Here is a 21967-nt window from a genome sequence, read left to right as displayed (position 1 = left end):
AAAACCACAAAACATACACACAGATACGGAATTCCATGTTTTGTTTTGTTTTTAAAAATATGGAATACTAATCTCTAAAACCACGTAATTTCTCTTAAGAAACAATTCCTCTCACACACCCAAGTTATTACCAAAGTCTGTGCTTAACCAGTTGTTTGTAATCTATTTCCAAAATTATCATTTAACCTCGACAATGTATACCAAGTGTAAGGGCCTCAGAACTGGTTGAACTGGTTGTCTTAAAAAAAAAAGTTTACATCCCTGTGAATAAACATTTAAACTGAAGGCTGACAATATCAGCGTAAGAACATTTCTATTGTTTGAAAAATTATTTCAATTATTGCCATTTCCTCCAAGCATACCTCATCCTGTCTGGGCCATCCATAAGCAAGAAATATTTTCCTTTAGGTCAGACCACACCAATGTCCCAGGGTCTTTGTTCTAAGTAACCTCAGCAAATGATACCTTAAATTTGAGCATCTTCCCCCTGACCCCCCTTCAAGTTGTAGCTTTCTGGGGAAGGTTGGTTTCGCTGGAAAACCTGAGAACTATGAACCTTTCTAGAAAAATCCAAAATTTAAAGGGTTCACAAACCTTAGTTCAGAAAACTTGGCTCTAAAAAAACCAGTGGCATTGCTACCAACCACAAACAAATGTAGCAGTGCAAGGGTACTGGAGGTCATGAACACCACACAAAACATGCAGACTGAATAAATACTATCTGGTTCGCTGCCTTCAAAAAATGACTATCGCTACTATGCTCCCCCCCCCAAAAGACACAAAAAACAAGAGGCAAGACAAAGAACAAGTTTTACCCATTATGATTTATTCTCTACAATATTTTGTTAAAGAGTTCAATGATTTGCACTCAGAAGTTATATAGCCAAGAGGCAACCAAGTGTAATACAAAGAATTGGTCTGAAGTCTTTGCACTGAAGGCCATACAAAGTCTCTTGCTTCAGGGAAATAAGAACAAAAGTAAACAGAAAGAACATATAGCTCCCTAGGCTCCAGAATCTCAATAGAAAATAACATCAACAATTAGTGAAATTGTAGGTGTTAACATATCATGGAAAACAGATCTTGTGCAAATATTAACACCCAGGACTTCTGTATAGATGATTTTTATTATAAACAATAAAATACATGTAATGTCTCAACTACAAACCTTTCGTATTGAAAGAGTCTCTAACATGAGTTGCTTTAATATTATGAAGCGATAAAGTTTAAGAACCTCACGGTGGAAACAACCCAACACCGACAAACTCTAGTGATCAAAGACATTCTCTTTCAGTTAATGTAAAACGAGGACAATTCGCAACTATGGAGACAACGTCCCAGCTGTGGGTATTATGAGACAAGCCAACTTTCCAGACCAAAAGGCACTCACAGCTAGGGATCAAACGAACTCCGAACCAAACCAGCCAAGTTCAGCTGTGTCCGTGAAAACAGTGGTTACCTACTGTCCAGCCTGAGCAGCCCAAGGACAAAGGAAACACCGAGCAGAAAACACTCCCTTCCCTGTAAACCTACCGCCCACCCCACGGGTACCGGCCATCCGCCTCACTGCTCTGGTCGGGTGCGTGGAAGGCAGTGCACTTCCAGTTCGGAGCCATCATCTCCCTATGCAAAGCTGCCACATGGATGATCCAGACTTAGTATTTTTCCTGAGAGCCATCTGCCACACGTCTTCAGGAGGTGACCGTGACTGTACGCTTCCAGACCGCCTCCTGACTAGGCTCCATTCAGGACAGACACTGACTGTGCCACTCTTCCCAGGGCCAAAGACTATTCCTTGGTCGACTCCTGAGTCCCCTGCCAAGGCGAGAGGGACTCGAGCATCTCCACTGCTGGACTTGGATGGGAGCATGAGGGAATGTGCAGGGAGTAAGGCTTCTTCACTCCAAAAACCACTGAGCCCACTTCAGTGTGGTGCTGGGCTTAACTAGCCCGATTCTTGTGCACTGATTTTTTTTCCCCATTTCCTGGGTTTTAAAATTTTCTATTCATTTTCTTAAATGGCAGGTATCCTACCCTACCCTCAATAAAATAAAAAAACATACTATACACTGGGGAAGACAAATAGGGCAACATTTCTACAAGAAAAAAATAGGCTTGCAAGAGCATGGCACTGAAAATGCTTGCATGACCAGTCTCACTGAGCTCGGGGTGAAAGTTTAGCACCAATTTTTTTGCTTTTTTTAAACTTTAGAAATTAAACACAACTTTTAACGTAGAAGACATGAACAGTAATGAGTGTAGCCCTATGTATCAATACTGTTGTACAAATTGGAGGTGGGTGGTTTAGTCCAGAGCTGGCCACCCTGACATCAATCCATGGCACCTAAGAGTACTGTTGTTACATGTTTGTAACCAGGCATTTATTATTCTCAGCAGCAGGAAATCATAAAACAACCCTTTCGTCTTCAAAAGCCTGTTTTCATGAATACTACAAGGGGAACGTGGCGGGACACGGCCCGCACAGCCGAGGATCGGCCTACACCCACCCCAGCTCGGCCCACATCCTCCCAGAGACAGTGCCGAGCACGCCTGCTCACCCTCACCCACCTCTTCAAGAAATGAGATAGCTGTGCTTAGCAGAGACCGTGTCCCTGCTCCCCTCCCCCACTCCTGGCAGAAGAAACACAAAAGATCTTTTCACGTAAATATCTGCCCATTTCAGAAAGCCACACCACCACATAAACTTTAAAAATAAATTAAATCAAAATACTGTTGTTCACCGGGTTGACCCCAATCCACTCCAAGAGTTCTCTAAGCATGTTGTTGAAAACCAGTGTCACCACCCTCAGGGTCCTTGCCTCCAACTGGCCACCTTTTCCTGTGACTCATTTCAGCAGTGCCTCTGTGACAATGCTTTCAAAGCATCTTCCAAGTCCCCAACTTCTATGAACTCTGCTACCGTATGAGTGAAGAACAGGCAGGAGGGAGGAGAAACTTGCCAACAGCTACTCGGAATCAGCAACAACGGGAAAGGGGGATATGCCATGTGAAAGTATGAATGACCTAGAATAAGATGAGCTATTTGGAACTTTGCCATGGTGGGGTGAAGATTCCCAGCATGTTAGGCAAGATAAAGATTCACCTTGTTTAATTAATTACACAGCTTTGTTCTAAAGTCCTGTACAGGACTGAAACAGCAACAGTCTTCCCACGTCTACAGGCAAACGACAGAAAGGAACTTCTCTTATTAAAGGTCCCTCAGGACGTTTGCCTGAAAAGAACAACAGCTTGGAGACCCTGGATTCTCTCCTATGACGACGTGTCCTTCTAGAACCCAACCCGAGTGCTTGTTTGAACATCTCTGCCTTCTGAGAACCTAGATCCAGCTGTAGGCACTGCTACCAGTGGAGGAGTGAGGTAGCCGGGTGGTAAGGAAGAGGCCTCTCCTTTGACCCTGCGTGCTGCGATGCCGTTGGGCCCTCCCGTGGGCATCCCAGTCCGTTCCTCAGCAGGCTACGCCACGGAGCTGTGTTCAGTGCCAGGAGACTCAATGCAGGGAGAGTGCCAGAAAATCCAACTGACAGTGGGATGAGAATTAAAACCTTCGAGGCTAACTGAGCGATGAGATCTGCAACGCCATCCCCAGGGCCTCCGATCTTGATGTGGGTCTCTGTCCAGGCGCCCAGAGGACTCATGGCGCCCACGGTCAACCCTAACATGGCGTCCACTTATGAAGCGTGGAGGTTGTGATCAACTCTTGGTACGCAATAAACTGGAAGTTTAAAAAAAGGAATTTAAAACAACCTAAAAATGTTTCTTGTTGGTCTCCGTTGCCCAGACTGCCAGGGGAATACACCTACTTGATCTGGGGAGGCCGCAGGGCTGTGTGTGGGGTGAGCCTTCTCGGACCGTCAATTCCAGCTTCCACTGTTGTGGCCAACACACCGGCAGCAGATCACCAGCGGCACCTGCACCCCAAGGGTCTTCTGAACCCACACGGCATTCTCACTAGTCATGGAGGAGCCCCAATCCAACGGAACCCATATTGAGGAAAGGCTGAGATAAGGCTTGGGCCCCTCAAGTTCTGTTTCATTCAATATAACCCCGCCCCCCTCCTCAGTCGGCTGGAGGCAGACTTGGCAACGGAAGCTAGCATCATAAAATGGTGCAGTAATAGAAGTAACTGGACCAGGAAGAGGAGGCATCTGCTCCAATGATGTCATAGCCATTGGTGGCCACGGGGGGGTGGGACTGGTCATGCAGCCGTGTGTCAGGAGTAATGATTGTAGAGGGGAGGGGCATGAAGAGTGCCGTTCTGGAAACAGTGCTGGCGGGAAGCAATATACTCTGCGTAACTGATTGTCACCTTCTCGCTCCGGTACCTGTGCAAGGAAACAGGGAAGGGTATTAGGAACCCAGAACACTTCAGTCTGTAGTCACTCAGCAGAGAAAACCAAAAGCTTACTCCACATTTTGAAAGAATAAAATGGAAGACCAAGAGCAACCTTACTTACAGAAAATGAATGACAGCACGAGAAAACAGTGTTGTTATTACAAATGAACAAGATGAAAAAGCACGATCACAATTCACCCGAGGATGTGTTTTCTGCACGTCCCACCTTTAAACACTGCATATGCTTATCATCAGGCTGCTTTTAAGCAATCTGCTACCAGGGTCTGGATGAAGAGTTTCAAGGTCAGATTACACGGGTGGCAGATTGGAAGATGGCTGCACCGATGCCCAGTGTAAAATGCGTATCTACTTTCAGGTTCAAACGTGATAAATTTGACAGAAGGCAACCTCAACTTGCAGAAAAGCAACAAACAAGTTATTTATAACTAAAAAGGGGCACAGATACCTAATTCTGGGTCAAATTCTGGTGAAGCAGGTTAAAAAATCCTGGGGCTACACAGGATGGGGTCGCTTCCCCGATGAATGTGCCGTATCATATCACAGGGTCATCAGGACAGAATCATAGCACTTCGGCTTTGCTCTGGAGAGAGCCATGAGTCAGGATGCGAAGCATGGGGCGTCACAGACCTATGGAGCCTGCTACAGACCACAGGAGCTGGGCGTGACAATCCTTACCCAGAGCCATCTCTTTCCCACTGTAATCTCTCCTCCACTGCAAGGTGATTATTCCTGAATTTTGACAGGGAAATGGCTGTTCAAATAAATTATAATAATAATAATAATAATAATGCTTTGTATTTGAAGAATTTTTTCTTTTTTCTTTTTGGAATCCAAAGCATTTCAAAAACACTGGGTTATCTTCCAAATAGACCTGTGAGGTTACTATATGATTATTCAGCATTTTACAGATGAGCAGGCCAACAGAGGCCCACAGAAACCCACAGAAGTTAAACCTCTCCATGTTTCCAATTTCAACAGAGATGGGAAGAGAACTGGCGTCTGCTGACCACCTACAATACTGCTTGGCCCTGGACCAGAACTCCTTACCTTACCACACCCTCGACACCCCAAGGCATTCTCATTTACCTCTTACAGACAGGAAATTTTGTTTTCCACTCAGAGAGGCAGAACAGCTGGCCCAGGTCACACAGCTGGGGAGTGGTGGAGCTGGGATTCAGACCCCAAGTCCACGCACACTTTACTACACCAGGCAGCCTCCCCACAGAGGTATTCGCCCCAAACAGGCAGAGGCATTTCCTCCTAACTCTGTAAAAAGCGGTTTCTGACTATTCCAGCAACACGCCACTTGACTGCATGTGGCTTCAACTGCTCATGGATTTCTGCACCAAGAGCCTTCTCTCCTGCCTCCAGTCCCCCCTCAGCCTCCCGATCGTGGGCCCGGCACAGACACCCCGAGAGCCCAGCAGCACGCTCTGCTCCCGCTCTGCTAGCAGCTTAGCTGTGCAGACGCCCAGGATGCATAAACCTCAGAGCTTACACCTCACCCATGCTTCTCTGGCTTAGAGACATCAGCGAAGAAAATTTTTTTCTTCCCCTTTCTATCAAAAGTCCCCTCCATCCAATCCCAACTAAATTAAGCTGACAAGGAAAATGAGACAGTGGCTTACCTGGTGAGTTTGATGGTTTTTCTGAATTCACTGGTGATGGGAGCCTTAAAGCCACCTTTCCTGAGCAAGGAGTCTATCGTCTGAATCTGATCCCAGTCTGAGGGGAAAGATGCACACGGAGGTCAGCACACACTGACAAGAATGGACCCGCTCTAACACGGACAGAGAAGCAGCTGGGTTCGCTGGGGCTTTGGAAGCCCTGGGCACCAGCCCCGTGTCCTGAGCCCACCGGCCTCACTGGCAGTCGGTCCGAGGGGAACTCCAGATGGCAGACACCGCCCCGGACACCCATCAGTGGCCGTCCCCAGGCCCTGCTCCCAAGTCTTTCCTGTCATGTGTGACTCCAGCACAACTGTCTAGGAACAAACACGGTCCCACCTCAGACCAGCCCGCTGGTCTAGAGCTGCCACCTGGGCTGTTCTAGGGGAAGAGAATTCAGACCCTGCAGCTCATGCTCCTGCACACGGATGCCTTTAGAAAGGATGGGAAAGTAGTCCACACATATACTGCTGTGTTGTTCTTGCAGATTTTCAGATAAAACCAAATATGCCACACTGAAAACCAAGGGAAACCCCCTAAATTACTGCACTAGGTGCCCCGATTTTAATGTTTCCAATTTTCAAATGGTAAGAGGAATCTGACTATCTACTTAAGTTATCATCACATCTCACATTAGAAAATACCCCTGGTATGCCTCCTTGTACAGAAACGTCAGGTTTATGATTTCAAAGGGGCAGCCAGAAGGCTTCCTTTTATGCCATGCCCCCTCCTGCTTCTGGCAGAGTTTAAACACAACCACGATGGAAACCAACAAGGCAGCCACCCTCCAGACCGTCCATTCACCGATGCACCAAACTGGACATCATTCTCTGTTCCAGATTCACACCCAACAAAAACATGTTGTTTTCCAAAAACAGACTAGTTCCAAGAAAGAAAGAAAACTGGGTTGCTCATTGCAGAGTGCAGAAGCAGCATTTTAAAGTACTTTTCTAAATATTCCTTGAAAGAGAACGCCTGCCCATCCACTTCCTGTCTTTAACGTCCCACTGTTAGAATTCAGTAACCCCTCGGATTTTTTTAAAAAAAAGATGACAACAAAACCCAGGACAGATTACATTTTGCATTTTCCCAATTAGAACACTGTGTAATAATTTATGACTGAAAGTTCAAAACCTGCTAATATGGGCAGCTTCCCTTTACAGTGACCCCTGCAATACGGTTGAGCTGGCTGCTGCAATTTCCCTACAGTAACCGCTGCAGCTCTGGGGGCCAGGATGCAGCCCTCACTACAGTGAGAGAGGCCAGCAGCTGGGTCAGGGAGCTCTCCGCCCCTTCTCGTTCCCCGGCTCCCACAACTTTGGGGCATTTATTTCTCATTTGACTTGAAGAGGAAGGAGGAGCTCGTCCTTGGTCAGGGCCGGGGGGAAGGGAGCACACTCCTCCCCCCACCCTCCTCCTGGCAGCACTTGACCAGAACCGTCTGCAGAACCACCCCCCCATCGAACTCACCCTGTTCCTTTGCAACCTCAGGTAAATACGTGGCTGTACGTTTGACGCCTTTCTCATTGATGAATTCAATTCGAATCCCATGAACCCCTACCTACAAAAAACACAACCAAATAAATGGCATTTACTTACTCTAATGGGATGCCCATCATCCACATAGAAATCGACACTGCCCCTGACCGCTGCCCCAGGTCTGAGACGAGGAGAGCCTCATGCTTTCCATGACTGACTCTCCCTCAGGTCCACACGCCAGAGAGACTGCAGCCCGAGGGCCGTGTGAGTCTAGCCGCGGCCACCACAGCTCATCCAATAATCCTCAACATTCTACCTTTCATCTATTCCATTAAAAACCTACACCACAGGGTTTCCATCTGGGTTCCTGACTCTTCACATGTGGCTCCTGATAACACCTTTCAATCAAGGCTTACCAAGAAGGACCTGGAATACTCTCCTTTATCCCCATTATCACTTCTCATTAGACACGGGAGAAGGCTGTGCAACAGAGCAGACTGGGGGTGGGGTGGGGACAGAAAGCCTTCACATTTCTTCCTACTCCTAACATCGCAGCGCCTTTTCTGTCACCCAAGCTGCCTACAACTACTTCCAGACTCAGCTTCCCCTCTGTCATACCCTGTCTCAATGAAGGAGGTACATTACCATGTACTAACCCGAACCCAAATGCAACGAGAGATGCAGAGTTCCAAATGCGGCTGTTCTCACCTCCCAGTCCAGGTAATCACTGGCATCCTCAAAGTTAGTAAGGAGGGAGACAGAGCAGAAAAGTTTAGGCAGCTCCTCTCGGGTCAGGGGGGGAAATCGGCTGTCCTTAAGTGCACTGGAGGGGACAGAAAACATAAGTGAGGCTGCCCTGGCGCTGGAGCCAACATCATCAGCCCGAACATTTCCGAATCTTGAGCTGTGCAGAAAACAGCCATTATCCATCAACACGAATCCGCCAGAAACAGCCTGATGCTCTTAACTGTCTCTACTTCAACTGATCTGTGACTCACCCGAATACAGCCCCCACATCTCCTGATTATCAGAGAGAGAACACGCCAACTCTATCACTCGGAAGAAGTGCAGGCAGGCGGGCAGCTGTTCTGTTTTAGCCCATCACCTACAAACCTGCCGGGCGGGGCCGTTACCTGGTTAGCGTGTATTCCCTGAGTCCTGAATGAAGGTTCATGGCTGAGAAGGTCCCGATGCAGCCACGAAGCCGCTTGTCCCGCCCTGTCTTCCACGTCACAAAGAGCGGGCTGAAAGAGCAAACGCAGGACAATCCCGGTAAGAACAAAACCTTGGCTTCACCCCTGTTCATTTCCGTTACTCCCAAGAAGGGTGGTTCTCTGACGCTGGCTCGGGACACCCTCTGCCTTCCAGGGTGCGGCCCCGGGTCAGAGACGGACCACAGCCCAGTGAGGAAGGCTCTGAGCGGCCTGGCCTGCGGGCCCTGCTCACAGCTCCGCCCCGCTCTGACACCACAGGTGGGTACTTCCCTCCTGGTCCTCGGCCCGGGACTCCACTTGTTCTCCACGAGTCCTCCACGTCCTCCTCCTCCTCTGTACTCTCTTCACGTGTCCACGTCCCCAGTTCCGTCCTTCGGGAAGACACCTGCTCCTCCTCATCTGCAAGCATTCCCTGCAACCCCACACTGATCCCATATTTCTCCTGCCTCCGCCAACTACAAATATCTCCTGCTCATAATGTCCAGAAAAAACTGAAAAAAACAAAAAACAAAAAACACATCTCCTCAGGAAAGCTTATTATTGCAGAAGTTACTACTTTCTGGGCCAAAGTCCTGCTTCACTAGGCTACATCAGGTTGGCAGTGACAGGTTATTTAGAAAGAGGTCAGAGGGCTGTCCCTTCTTCCTGAAATTCCTCCACGCCCTTACCCCTTAGATTCTTGAGTCAACACTTCTTAAAAAGCAGCTACAACTGTCAAGTTACCTAACTTCTTCGATCGTCATCACAAAGCCCATCTCCCACCTGCTCATCTTTTCCTTCTAACAAAACACCTGAACACACCAGCCAACGTCAACGTTCCAAAATGGACTCGAATCCCACCATCTCCACCGCCTCCAATGCTGCGGCCAGCCCCTGCTCCTCCTGCAAGGGACACACCTGAGTCCACTGATGCAGGCTCAGACGCTCAACCGACTCAGGCAGAGTTGTTCTGAACAGTCTTCCACGGCACACCTCCCCAGTCAGCACATCTTTCCCCACTTCTCCTCTCCTGTGACACAACCCCAGGAGTCACTTCCCCTTTTGCCTCTGCCCAGACAGGGTGCCACACACACTGTTCAGCTCCTGTGAGTGCTTGGCCAACTCAACAAGCCTCCCCAGAGCAAGGACTTTCTCTTCACACTCCCCTATTCCCTGCCTGGGGGCCGTGCACCGACTCAGTGTGGCACCAACAGCTGAGGAGTGAATGGCCTGTCAGTGAAAGCTCTAAAAGCCACTCCTAAAATAATAGAAATTTAAAAGGGGGGGGAGGGTACAGCTCAGTGGTAAAGCGCATGCTTAACATGCACGAGGTCCTGGGTTCAATCCCCAGTGCAAGAAATAATAAATAAATAAACCTAATTACCTCCCCTCCACCAAAAAAAAGGTGGCAGTGCTCCTTAAAGCCAGCTCACAGCTGCTTCCAGTTCTGACAAAGACAACGCTGGCATGAGTTTCTTCACCCTACTCTTCCCTTTACACATATTCCTTATTTAAGTCATTGGCACCTTGAGGGGGCCTGGGACAAACAACAGAATCCTGAACTAAGAACAGTAAAGGAGACTCTGACACTGGGTGAGGTGCTGGCAGTCCCACAGGCCTGGGGACCCTGACTGCAAGCATCACGGCGCCCGGTCTCCAGTCTGGCCCTCAGCCTCTCCTGGTCCACCTGGACTTCAACAGTGCTGGGTCCATGACAGTGTGATGTGTCCACTGGAGAGGCATCGGCCTACCCGCCGCCACACAAACCAACAGCAGACGAAGAACACCGCTCTGCTGATGCCCAGACCGTGACGGCAACAAGACCGTGGCTCCCACGAACACGGCCTCGGTTGTTACTGAACCCGCTGCATGTCCAGGTGCTGTCTGGACATGTCTCATCATCCTGTTCCCATTACCCTTTGCCCAAATCGTGTGAAAGCTTTTTATATGTAGCGACCGTCTCAAGAGAACGACCGCAGAAGACACCACAGTGCCTTTCTCACCGTCCCCTGCGCATGGCTGGCTTACTCACTAGGGGTCGTTGGTGAATCTAGGGAGCCGTGGCTGTGGGAAGCCATAGAGGTGACAGTAGAGGACGTCAAAGCAGTAGCAGCACATCTCTGCGGTCACCACCAGGTTCTTGGCGGTGTTGGCAGTTCCGTTGGGCCGGGGGAGAGGGCTCAGCGCTCCCGATGCGGGATTCATTCGTGTAATGGGAGAGTTTCCGGGTCCCAGAGTTAAGTCCGACACATTCTCCCGCCCACTGCTGCTGTCCACATGCTGGTGGTTTTGAAGAGGTCCTGAACTCGAGCCGGGGACAGTGGCGGACTGGTTCCCGTGGCTGTGCGCTCCACTTCCAGACAACTTAGGCTTCTTGACCCCACAACAGCCCGCTGCCAGCTTGGGCTCGAGGGGAGGAACACAGCGTCTCTTTCCCATCCTGATTCCGTGCTTGAGGTCTGGGATGCTGCAGAACCCTAGCCCAAGAGAGAACAGGCAAGCATTCATTCAAGGGCTGGTGAGGAGGGGACACAAACACCAGAGGGGAGGCGCCTCCCTGGAAGGGCAGGAGCCGGTAGACTCTCTCTAACCCAGGGTACGCTGGTCACAAAGGGGCGCCAACCAGCAGGGCTGGAAGGGACATGGGTTCCAGCCCGGGGTTCCTGACCTTTCCTGAGGGGAACTGGTTTTATTTCCCATAAAGGTTGGGATCACTGTGGACGGAGGCTGGCAACACACAGCCCCCTCTTGCCCAGGACCCCCGGGGCAAAATGAGGTGGGAGGAAGCCAGTGTGAAGCTGAAGGGGCTGTTTCGGGACTGGGAGATGTGGGAGATGGCAGCTGGCCAGACAGACCCTTCATCAGGATGCTTTCTGGAGGCTCCAAATTGAATCACCCTATTTCTACAGAACCCCAGAGGAGCTTCCATGCTTCTCCTTACCCGTCCTCTCTGCCTGCCTCCACACTAACCTCCAGCTGCGAGTGGCTGGACCTCTGTGCTGCCGGCATCCCTCCCAGCCCGGCCCCCAGCCCAGCCCCTGGCCCCCCATGGTCACAGTCTCGCTCATCCTCTCTGCCTCTCTTCTCAATCTGTTCCGACTCCTACCCTCCCAGCCTTTCAAGACCCCATTCAACACCAGCCACAGCCCAGTGGAAACCTGTGTTCCCATAGATGGCCCAGGCTTCACAGTCCTTTTGTGAGGTAGCCCTGTCTGCCCTGTCACACAGGTGGTCAGACACAGAGCCACCCAATGCCACAAAATGGGCCGGCAGATGGGCCAGGAAACCAGAGGCCCAGCTGACAACGTGATGGGGAGAGAGCAAACTTCTTTCATGAATTTTTTTTCCTTAAAAAGCCTAAGGTAAAGATATGTGGCTACAATGACCCAGATCCTTTCCCTGTCATCTGCTTCAGTGATCAACAGGAGGAGGCAAACAGATCCAAAGTTTTATGTCAGTGTGGGTGATACCAACCTTGGTAACATCCTGCTGACCTGAGAAAAGTATACTTTGTGTCTTCTCAAGTCATTACATGTTAGCTTTAGCATTCCACGCAACATTATACATACGTGTGTGTGTGTGTGTGTGTGTGTGTGTGTGTGTGTTAAGTCCTACCTAAAAGTTTTCTTTTGAGTTGAACACACAACACATAAGTGCCTTTTCAGGCACTGCTCTACAACACAGTATTCTGGCTGCAAATTCTACCACCTTTCAAATCAGGTATTTACGTACCCATTTGCAATGCCATTATTTCTACAAAAACAACCTGTCACTTGAGGCTGAATGAGATATAAAAACTTCACAAGTTTTTGTGCTTGTGCTCCTGATACGTGCTGGTCCATCACGAAGCACACGGTTTTGTACTCAGGAGATTCTGAGGGGGTGAAAGTTGTCTCTAGCAGACGAACAACAGCTTGAACACTTCAATGTCTGGCTTGAAACGGGGCTTCTTTTTTTGAGAAAGCCGTATGCACATACACAATAAAACCACCAATGACTAGATTGTTTCTGAGCGTGGATGTCCTTGTCTTGTTTAGACTGTTAAGAGAGGGAGCAGAATGTCATGGTTAAAAACTGCGGACTCCAGAGCCCAATGGCCTGGGTTCAAATCCTAATTCCTCCAGGATTAACCTCTCTCTCCCTCTGTTTCCGCCAAATGAAAATAACAATAGTACTTGCCCCACAGGTGGTTAAGAGAATGGAGTTACTGGATGTCAGGCTTCATTCGGCGTCAGGTACTCCGCTCTTACCATCTGGAAACTCCCGGAGGGCCAGGACTTCGCTGTGCACTTGGGGCTTAGAGCAGTGCTTGCACCGACAGGTGCTCTTTAAACAGGATTTCACGGACTCCTCCAAACCACTAAGCAAGGCAGACGGTGTTACCATCATTTCACAAAGGAGGAACCTCAGGATTAACAAGATAATCTGCCCAGAGCCAGACTGCCACTAAGTGGCTGAGCCAGGATTTGGGCCAGAATCTATCTGTCAGACTCTAAGGCCTGGGTCTTCCCACCAAGCTACAAAGAATGAGGCCTGCCAACAATACGCACTGGATTCAGTCCCTTTCCTAACAGCATGATTAAAAAAAAAACATCAGGAGTGTACTAAAAACCAACCTAAGAGTTTACAAAATCTTGTCAACAAAAATGGAGCAGAAAAAAAAAAATCAAAACCGAAGCCCAAAGCCAACATCTCCGCCATCACCCTGACAGTTACCAGTCCCCCTCCACTGTCAGTCCAGAAGAATGCCACTGCCCTCTGAGCTCTTCTGTGACTTCCTACTTTGTGCACAACCATGGGCCGGGCTTTAAGGCACAAGATGACTGAAGCAGCAGGACCACCTCTCAAGGGCTAGAGTTTTAAGAGCACCAACAGGGCCCTGGGATTCTGCCTCTAGAGAGCCTCAGAATTCAAAGAAGCAAAGAGAAGGGATGAAATACAAAGGTTAAAAAAAGAAAGCTTTCCTAGTTCTTACACCAAAGCACACCTGAAGAAGAGCTACATGTCATGAGATGGTGACAAGCAGGTGTTCCTCTGCAGGTGTTATCAATGATTTTCAAACCATTGCAAGGCAGATGAACTCCAGTCCAGGAAGATTCTGCCTACACATCACGTACAATCACTGACCTGGAGTGGGGCCTGATCACAAGTAACACCAACTGATTACATTCAACAATTTCCCCACACTTCCCCAAATTATGATTTGTAATCAACAGAACCAACCCAAATTTTGTGGTTCTTTTGGCCTAGGCTTTCCTTGGAGGCCACTAAGCCAACAATTTAATCGATATTCTCAACTAGTGACCAAAAGCAGAGTTAAGAGACTTTCTGCATCAAAAATATATTAGAAGGCATTTCTTTAAAAATTTAGTCTGTGAATGTAACCCTATGGAAAACTTCAAACATAAACTAAGTAAAATAGTATAATGAACCCAATACCCAGCTATAACAATTTTCAACATATGGACAATCTTATAATTCACCTGTATCCTACTTACTCCATCTCCCCTCCTCCTACTGAATTTATTTAAGGTTTGTTTTTAAGGGGGCCAGTATTTACTGATCTGTCAGCATAAAGCAAATACTGAGTGACCTACAGTAAAGAATGTGAAGTTGCTTGTTGTAAGGACCAACATCAAACACTATCCATCAATTTCTCCAAGTTTCTCTTTAAGTTCGAGATTCTTGTAACCCTACTCCAACAAACTGGGCACCTCACCACAACTAAGTGTCCCAGACACAGCTCCCAGGACCTACAATGATCAGAGACACACTTGCTTTTCCAACAGCTCAGCTTCTGAGTACGGTGTAAGCGCCCTCAGAGTAACAGCATTTCAATACAACAGACCAACCTGCTGTCTGACCAGCTAAAAACAAATACCCCTAATCCACGTATTCTACCTCTTCTAAAACTGAGTGCATCTGTCCTCACCCTTCCCTTAAACCTCATAAAAACTACCAACAATGGTACTGGGGTCATAGTAACTGAATAAACTGTGAAGTCAGCTCAACCGAAACAACTGGAATCAGGTAAAAGCCTTTACTTTAGAAATGCATATACCACTCAGACCCTTCAAACCCTTCAGTTGGTTACTCTTTCAAAGCGAAACCCCAGGGCCACTTAAGGGCCAAGAGTAGTGATCTCATTTTCCCACGGTCTGTCCACTTTAGAACAATCAATGAGAATGAACGAGTTAAAACTGGATATCCACCAGATGGAGACAATACCCACACTTCCACAAAAAGCTTGAGGAAATCACAGGAATCACGGTTTCACCTCTTAGGACCTTTTAATGTAGCATGTGTCAAATAAAGCTGCTGTCAGTGGTGACAAAGTCATCACACCCTCTACTGCCACACCACTCAGGGAGTCCAGACCTTCATTAGAACCCACCACAAAGGCATCTTTCCTGCCCTCTCCGTGGGGGAGCCTTGCAGGGCTCCGTGGATCTGGGCCACCGGGTGGCTCACAAAGCCACTTAAACTGCAGCCAGCATGGAATTCACCAACACCTGTAGGGTCAGAGGCCGGGTTGCGTTTGTGTTTTTCCTTTCATAACACCTAACACGGTGCCCACACACCGACAATCGTACCTAGGGCCCTCCTAGCCATGTCATTTAAGTTAGCCTTTTTAATAAAAAAGAGTATTTATGGCACCACCTGATCTTTAGATACTTGGTTCCACTGGGAGGTGCTGACCATTGTGTGTCAGAAGCTGAAAGTGACTGAGCTACAAGTATCTATTCTTATCAACAGTGTCAGCTCCACTCAGCTTAAACCAAGGAATGGTTTAATTCACAGCAGAGTGGATAGCCAACGTGGACAATCCACTCCAAAAAACAGGTCAAACATCTCCTACGCTAACGGCTTGCTTTGATCTATGCTGGTAGCTGTCTTCTTTGCTAAACACGGTAACTGGTCAGTCCAGGACTTGGCTCGGGTGCTACTTAACTTTAGGTTGCTCATGGCTTTCCTTTGAAAGGCCATACCTAGGTTCTAAACAGCACTTGAGAAGAATTTTTTGTTCTTTTTGAATGATGGGGCGCTTTAAGAGCTACCCATTGGAGCATATTTTCCTGGAGGGCAGTTTATGGCCTCAGGAGTTAATACAAACGCCTCATAAGTTGCTGATATTTGCAAACAAGGTAGGAGACCAGAGCTGAGGGGAGGATGTGAGGCAGCCCTGACTGACTGGCTGGCTGGGTGGGAGGGCCTTCCTCCCTCACTGGGGGTCTTCTAGGACTCCCAAGTCCACTGAGAATAAAAGCTGACCCCCTCCCAGAGCAACCCCCATCTTCAGAGGACAGAGGCTAGGTTTTGGTGTTATCGTCTGGGCTCAAATCCCAACCCGGCTCACCAGGTCCTGGCTATGCACACTCGGCAGGGCTGTCACATCCCTGTGGACCTGGGCTCCTGCTAATATAGAGGGTTGGTTTGTGAGCATTTGATGAGCAAGACATGAAAAACTCCTAACAGTTCTTTGGCACAGATCTGCCATTCATTAAAGCTTCTGCTATTACTAACACTTAGACTGCCTCTACTGACAAAAGCAGGACTGGTTATGAAAATAACATAGCTCTGAGTTCTTCCAATTTCTAGAGGAATAAACGTCCTCATAATAAAATTCTATTAAGAACTACCACGTAAACTTAAAGATGGCATCATTAGTATGGGGTTATTAATCTAATGACCTTGATGCTTTTCCTCTTTGGAGAGCCATGCTTCTAATAAATCATCCAATGTTCCTGTCGTTGTGAGACACCAGAAAAGAAAAGGAATGCTGGGCTGAGAGTTGTATACAGCTCTCCTTTACCCGGGTCCTCTCTGAAGCTCACAACCATACACCGAAAAGAAACTAGACTTACTAAATGTGCTATCACTGCAGAAATCTTGGTATATATTGAGTACCAAAAGAACTACTGTACCAAAGTAGTTAGATTTCCAACAATAACTGGATTAAAATATCTAGAAAATCCTGGAGATGGAAAGAAATCTAGATTTACCTTCAGAAGACAAGCTTGAAAACATCCTATTGGGGGACATGACCTTATAACAAAGAAAACAGATTTGGGAGGAAAGGACAAAGAAAAAGGGGGTCTCTGTATTTTCTTCTGTTATTACTCAGTATCCAGATGTCTATTCAAATCAAGCTTTATACAGAAGCGAACAGGCTGCTGTTTCCTTTGTGACACAGAGTTGAACTGAAATTCAATTTAATAATTATATGAGTAGTGAAATGGCACCTGAGCTATAATTCTGGCCTACTTATGGAACTATTCCAAGAAACAGATGAAAAACCCACAAACATTCTGGTAATCATTTCAAATAATCACTTCTACAGTTTTGAAACCCCATCATACACACACACACACACACACACACAAATTCACCCAAAACATTTGCTGTGTGCAAATTCTGCCTGCAAAGAACACGCACCTATACAATGCTTTTAAAATTTACAGATTTAGAAAAATACCAGAACTATACATTTTCATGTCAACTTAAAGAAAAACATTAATAAAAGGAATCCAAAGTTTTGTTTTCTTTTTAGATCCCCTCCCTTTACTATGTGAGCTATGGCAGGGTGCCAGATTTCTCTGGGACTTGGTTCTTTCATTTGTAAAATGAAAATATTTGTCCCCTGCCTTCCTCACAGAGGGATTGTGAGGCTCCAATAAGATGTAAAGCACTCTGAAAAAATTGGTATGGTATGTTTGCATACCATAATTAGCAAACTCAATGTTTATTAATTGTTTGCATATCATTATTAATAAACTCAAGGGGACACAGCAGTAATAAAAACTTTTCTAAAACTTTATGTGTAGAATTTTAATAATTTTCAAGAAAACAGCATCACCACAGCAGATCTAGGGCAAAATGTTCCAAACATCTCTGAAGATTATAACCAAATAAAAGACACCCAATAATTGACCTTGACAGAAACTGCATTAACCTCAGGATTATGATCTTCGTCTTAAAAAATGAGTAATTTGGGCAAGGGGCAAGAGGCAGACCTTATGTACTAAAAACATGAGGGGTAAGTGTAATGCTACACCACCATCTGAGTCACCCTATTGGGATTATGAAAAATAAACTTGTCTTTACATATTTGCATTATTTTAAAAGATAGCAATTGGAAGGAACATCATCAACATTAGGACCCCCACACAGAAGTAGAAAAACAGAAGTGAACAAAGTAAACCTACATCCTGAAGTCCTAGCACAGGCCTAAAACCAAACCAAAACAAACAAAAAGGCAACAAAATTCTAGTCTAAGCATGTCCAAGGTAATACTCACTGAAAGCAGAAAGTTTGTATTGCCAGGGGAACAGCTATAACAGAGGAGGGGAGCTATTTTGTCTCTGAAATGAATTTTCTTCCTTCCGATTCCATTCCTTCTTCCTGTACCTAAGATGGAAATGCAGGTGCAGTGAATGAACAAAATCAAGGTAGTGCCAAGGTAAGAGATGGTTTTTGAAAAACTACAACTCAAGGGGGCACTTTCTAGGGAAAAAAAAAAAGCTTAGGAACAGGCTTTCCTTAATTCAAAACATTTCAAAATCTAAACATAAGGCAGCAGTGGCGCTCCCATGCACTAAATCACCTCATCCTTGGCGTCATCGCCAAGAAGGGAGGCCAATGAGGATCAAAGGTTTTTATTGAACCTGAACCTGAGACACACATTAAAACTTCCTCCATCACTAATTTAGATCAAAACTTGCTCTCAGGCCAAGATATACCATTTCAAGGTTCTCCATTGGTTTCAGAACACAAACATATTCCCAAATCCTTTGCAAAGATGGTGCTGAAGAATCACTGGACAGTTTGCCAGGGTCCTGAGGACGGGCCGTCTTGTTATCCCAGGTAGAGGTGACAATTGTCGGTAAGAGTCACCCATCGTTACTCGGGGAGGCTGGCAGAAATCTCTTCACGATCTTTTCACCAACTCTCCCCACCCCCCAGTAGTAGAGAACTGAGTTCTTCCCAAAGATGTAAACAGGAGACTCCAGGCCCCACCCACTCTATCCAAGGAGAGGGCAGTGAAAGAGGATAGGCCCAGAGGGATAAGGGTGAGGGAGTGTGGCAAAGTGAGGAGTTCAGATCAGGACAGGGAAGGGAGGAGGGCAAGGGATGAAGGGCAAACCCACAGCCTGGGAAGGAGGGCGGCAGAAAACCTGGAGTGGAAGGTGGAGAAAGAATGGACGTGGGGGCTCCGGGGGCACAAGGGAGGGCGGGATGAGGGTGGAGTTGGGAAAAAGAGGAGGAAGAGGGAAGCGTGCGTGCGGGAGCTGGGCAGGAAAAGGACGGGACCCCGCGGGGACTGAGAGGCCAGAGCGGGGAGGGGCGAAGCAGGCAGAAAGAAAGGTGAGAGGTAAGAAGGGGGCGGAAGGAGAGCGCGGGGCGCCGGGAGGAGCCAGGTGACGACCCAGCGACGGGTAGGGCGGCGAGGGCCGAGCCGCGGGGGTGGAATCCAGACGCCCGGCGGGGGAGGGGGGCGGCGGGACGAGGGGTCGAGGGCCGCCAGGCGGCGACGGAGACCACCAAACTTTACCAGCCCGCGGCTGCTTCCCGGAGGGAGTGCAGAAAGGGGCCCGGCCTCGGCCGGAGGGCCGGGTCAGGGGCGCCCGCCCGCCCCTCCCCGCCGGCTCCTGACCCCGGCCCTCAGCCCGCACACGCGTTCGCAGGCCCCGCATGCCCGCCTCTCTCCCGTCCCCGACGCCCGGAGCCCCTCCCCCGCGCTGCCCCGGGACCCCAGCCTGGACCCCGGGGCCCGCTCCCCGGCCCCTCGGGCCGCCCCGGGGTGAGGAGGCCCGGCGGACAGGGCGGCAGCCCGAGGGAGGCCGGCCCAGCGGGGCCGGGGGAGGAGGGAGCGGCGCGGACCGAGTTTCCCACCTTTTCTCCTGGCCCAGACGCAGCCGGGGCAGACGGGACCTCTCGCGCTCTGCCTCCTCCTCCTGCTTCATGGAGCCATGCGCCTGGGTGGGGGCTCCCGAGAGAAGCGGGCCGCGGGCGGGCCGGACGCTCGGCGCGGACGGGGCGGGGCGAAGGAGGCCGGCGGGGGGCGGGCGGAGGAGGAAGCGGCGGGGCGGCGGCGGCAGGGAAGAACTGCTGGAGGTATTCCCCGGGCAGCTGGAGGACTGAACCGAGCCGGGACCCGAGTCTTCCGGTATCCCGGCAGCCACCGGAGGCAGTGAGGTAATGGAGGAGGAATGTAGGGAGTCCTCCAGTGGACCACACGCCCTCTAGCGAGTCGTGCGACCATAGAGATGGGGGAGCCGCCGGAGCACCGCCCCGCTACTGTCACGTGGCTCGAGCCCGCACACTTTATTGGCTGTCGCCTACTCTACGGGTTGCATTTAGGAGGCTGCTTTCCACTATCGGGGCTGAGTCCCAGACAGTTGGGATAAAGAGGGGCTGATGGCGAGGCGCGCGAGGGGGCCGTCTGTGGCCACGCAGGTACCCGAGCAGGCAGAGCAGGGCTGGGCTGTCAGGCCGGCGGGCGCAGTGAACGCCGGGCCGCCGTGGCTCCAGAGCGGGCGCAGAGCGCGCTGGGAGTTGTAGTGCGGCCGGGTGAGCGGCATTGTCGGCGGGGCTGCCCAAGTGCTTGCGCGGGACGCCGGTCGGGATTCCCGGCCTTGCTGCCCGGCCCGCCCCCGCGTTGGCACCGGACACTCAGCTCCCCACGGCTCTTCTCCCTGAGCGCCCAGCCTCGCGTCTCTTCACCCAACCCGGCCGCAGCCTGCGAAAGCACCAGGAAGAGGCAGCTCAGACCAGCTTTACGTGCAGCCGACCCTCTGGCTCCGGCCAGGCCCGCAGGAGAGGCTCCAGGCTCGCGCGAGCCTCCTCGTGGACCGAAGAGGGCAGACTACACCCGGGAGGTGTCACGAGCCCATCTCTACCATGGCGCCCCGAGTCCTCAGCCTGAGGACGACTCAGGTGGAATTATGCACAATACCAAGGTTCATTCAGTAGGTCGACTAAGCCTCAAAAAGAGCATTGTTTAAAAATTAGGAGTCAGTCATTGTATAATTTAATATGCTTGCTATTTGTTTGATGACTTGTCATTTTTATTTCAATTCTAGATGGAGTTGTACTGAAAGTCTTGTCTCTGCCCTGCTCCCACACCCTAACTGCCCCCAACAAACGGTTTAGTCCCCGCAGCAAAGGCATGCCCTGTCTTAAAGCATTGCCAGGCTTGTTAAGAACACAGACTCAAGCCCACAGATAGACTGTTCTGTGCTTTGCTATTCTATTTATGCACAAAGGGATCCTTAACATGTTTGTCCTCAAGGAGCAAAGGAAAGTAGTTAAGAATGTAAATCATATCTAACAGTGAAGCTTTCCAGCAAAAACCTTCTGCTCTCGAATGCATAATGTACTAAAGCATAATAAAGTCTACTACTACAGACTTTTAGCATAATTACCTGTAGGCAGCGGAAATGGAGTGATGGTCCTCCTGGACCTGGAACTCTCAGAGAACCTGGCAGAGCGCAACAGTGGGAGGAAGACAGTGATGCTTTGTAGAACAGAAGGCCGTTAAAAAAGAAAAGAAAAGGAAAAAAAGCCATCAGTAGCAGTCTTCATGATTCCTGACACACAGATGTGCTTGTCTGCTGATGAGACCACATTTGCCAGTTTCTAACCTCTGTCTGCCTGAAAAATCTACCAGTTAGATGATCATATGGCCTCCAGCCAGAAATGCAGGAGGCAGCAAGCCAGAAGTCATTTGTTGGTTTGCTTCTGAATAAGAAGACCAAATCCTGACTTAAAATAATCAGAATAAATGTCACAGGTCTTTCCAATTGAAAGTCTTAAAACATGGCAGCTGGAAATGGGCCCGTCTATTGCTCCCAGGGTGGTAATATGTTGGTATTAAACAGCTCACAGATAAGGGAGTTATAGCTCCCTGGTTATCAAGCTGCCAGGGGGTAAATGATGGAACTAAGATGGACTTGAAACACTCCCAAATTAAAACAAAAACAAACCTAGCTTCCAGCTGTCAAAAGGCATTTTTTTGAGAAGTAGAACCCAGATACTGCTGCTGTTGTTTACTGATGTCAAAAGGCAAAGGGTCAGGATTTTGAAAAAGTCGTTTCAGAGTCACCTCACATCAGCAAGCAACAGTCTGAACCAATGCAGAGATAAACCGAGTGAAATTGAGAACAAGAGGAGAAAACGAAGGGCAATGTTAGCTGTAAATATGGAAGGGCCCGTGTCTTATTTTCTCATTTCCTGCACATAATATAGAAACC

At 48.8% G+C, this 21967-nt stretch overlaps 1 protein-coding gene across 6 annotated transcripts; it reads right to left on the bottom strand.

Annotated features, from left to right (window-relative positions):
- Positions 1–806: 806 nt before the first annotated feature.
- On the bottom strand, positions 807–19919 carry AMMECR1L (AMMECR1 like). 6 transcript variants are annotated; one of them, XR_010380529.1, is made up of 10 exons: positions 19608–19919; positions 18013–18122; positions 12447–12752; positions 10747–11191; positions 8655–8765; positions 8230–8344; positions 7513–7603; positions 6004–6100; positions 4821–5104; positions 807–4343 (listed from the first exon to the last, which is right to left on the bottom strand). XR_010380529.1 is itself a non-coding variant. In XM_064484669.1 (10 exons), exons 4-10 carry the CDS (start codon positions 12460–12462, stop codon positions 4232–4234), a joined length of 987 nt encoding a protein of 328 aa, XP_064340739.1. In that variant the 5' UTR covers positions 12463–12752; positions 12894–13074; positions 18013–18122; positions 19608–19905; the 3' UTR covers positions 807–4231. The 6 variants fall into 6 exon arrangements, 4 of the variants coding, with proteins under 4 accessions (XP_064340739.1, XP_031307054.1, XP_031307056.1 ...); XR_004136589.2 differs by lacking the exon at positions 4821–5104 and having other exon boundaries at positions 807–3733; positions 3822–4343; positions 19608–19905; XM_064484669.1 differs by lacking the exon at positions 4821–5104 and adding an exon at positions 12894–13074 and having other exon boundaries at positions 19608–19905.
- Between the last annotated feature and the right edge of the window lie 2048 nt (positions 19920–21967).

The sequence above is a fragment of the Camelus dromedarius genome, chromosome 4 (genome assembly GCF_036321535.1).
Source record: "Camelus dromedarius isolate mCamDro1 chromosome 4, mCamDro1.pat, whole genome shotgun sequence".
NCBI classification, from domain to species: domain Eukaryota; kingdom Metazoa; phylum Chordata; class Mammalia; order Artiodactyla; family Camelidae; genus Camelus; species Camelus dromedarius.
The sequence above is the reverse complement of the archived record's forward strand: the minus strand, read 5'-3'. Positions and strand labels throughout refer to the sequence as shown.

Coding starts and splice junctions, on each gene's coding strand:
- AMMECR1L (XM_064484669.1), bottom strand. Junction 8,766..10,746: donor AGATTCACCAACGACCCCTA/GTGAGTAAGCCA, acceptor TTGCTCTTTCAG/CCCGCTCTTTGTGACGTGGA. Junction 8,345..8,654: donor AGGGAATACACGCTAACCAG/GTAACGGCCCCG, acceptor TGTCCCCTCCAG/TGCACTTAAGGACAGCCGAT.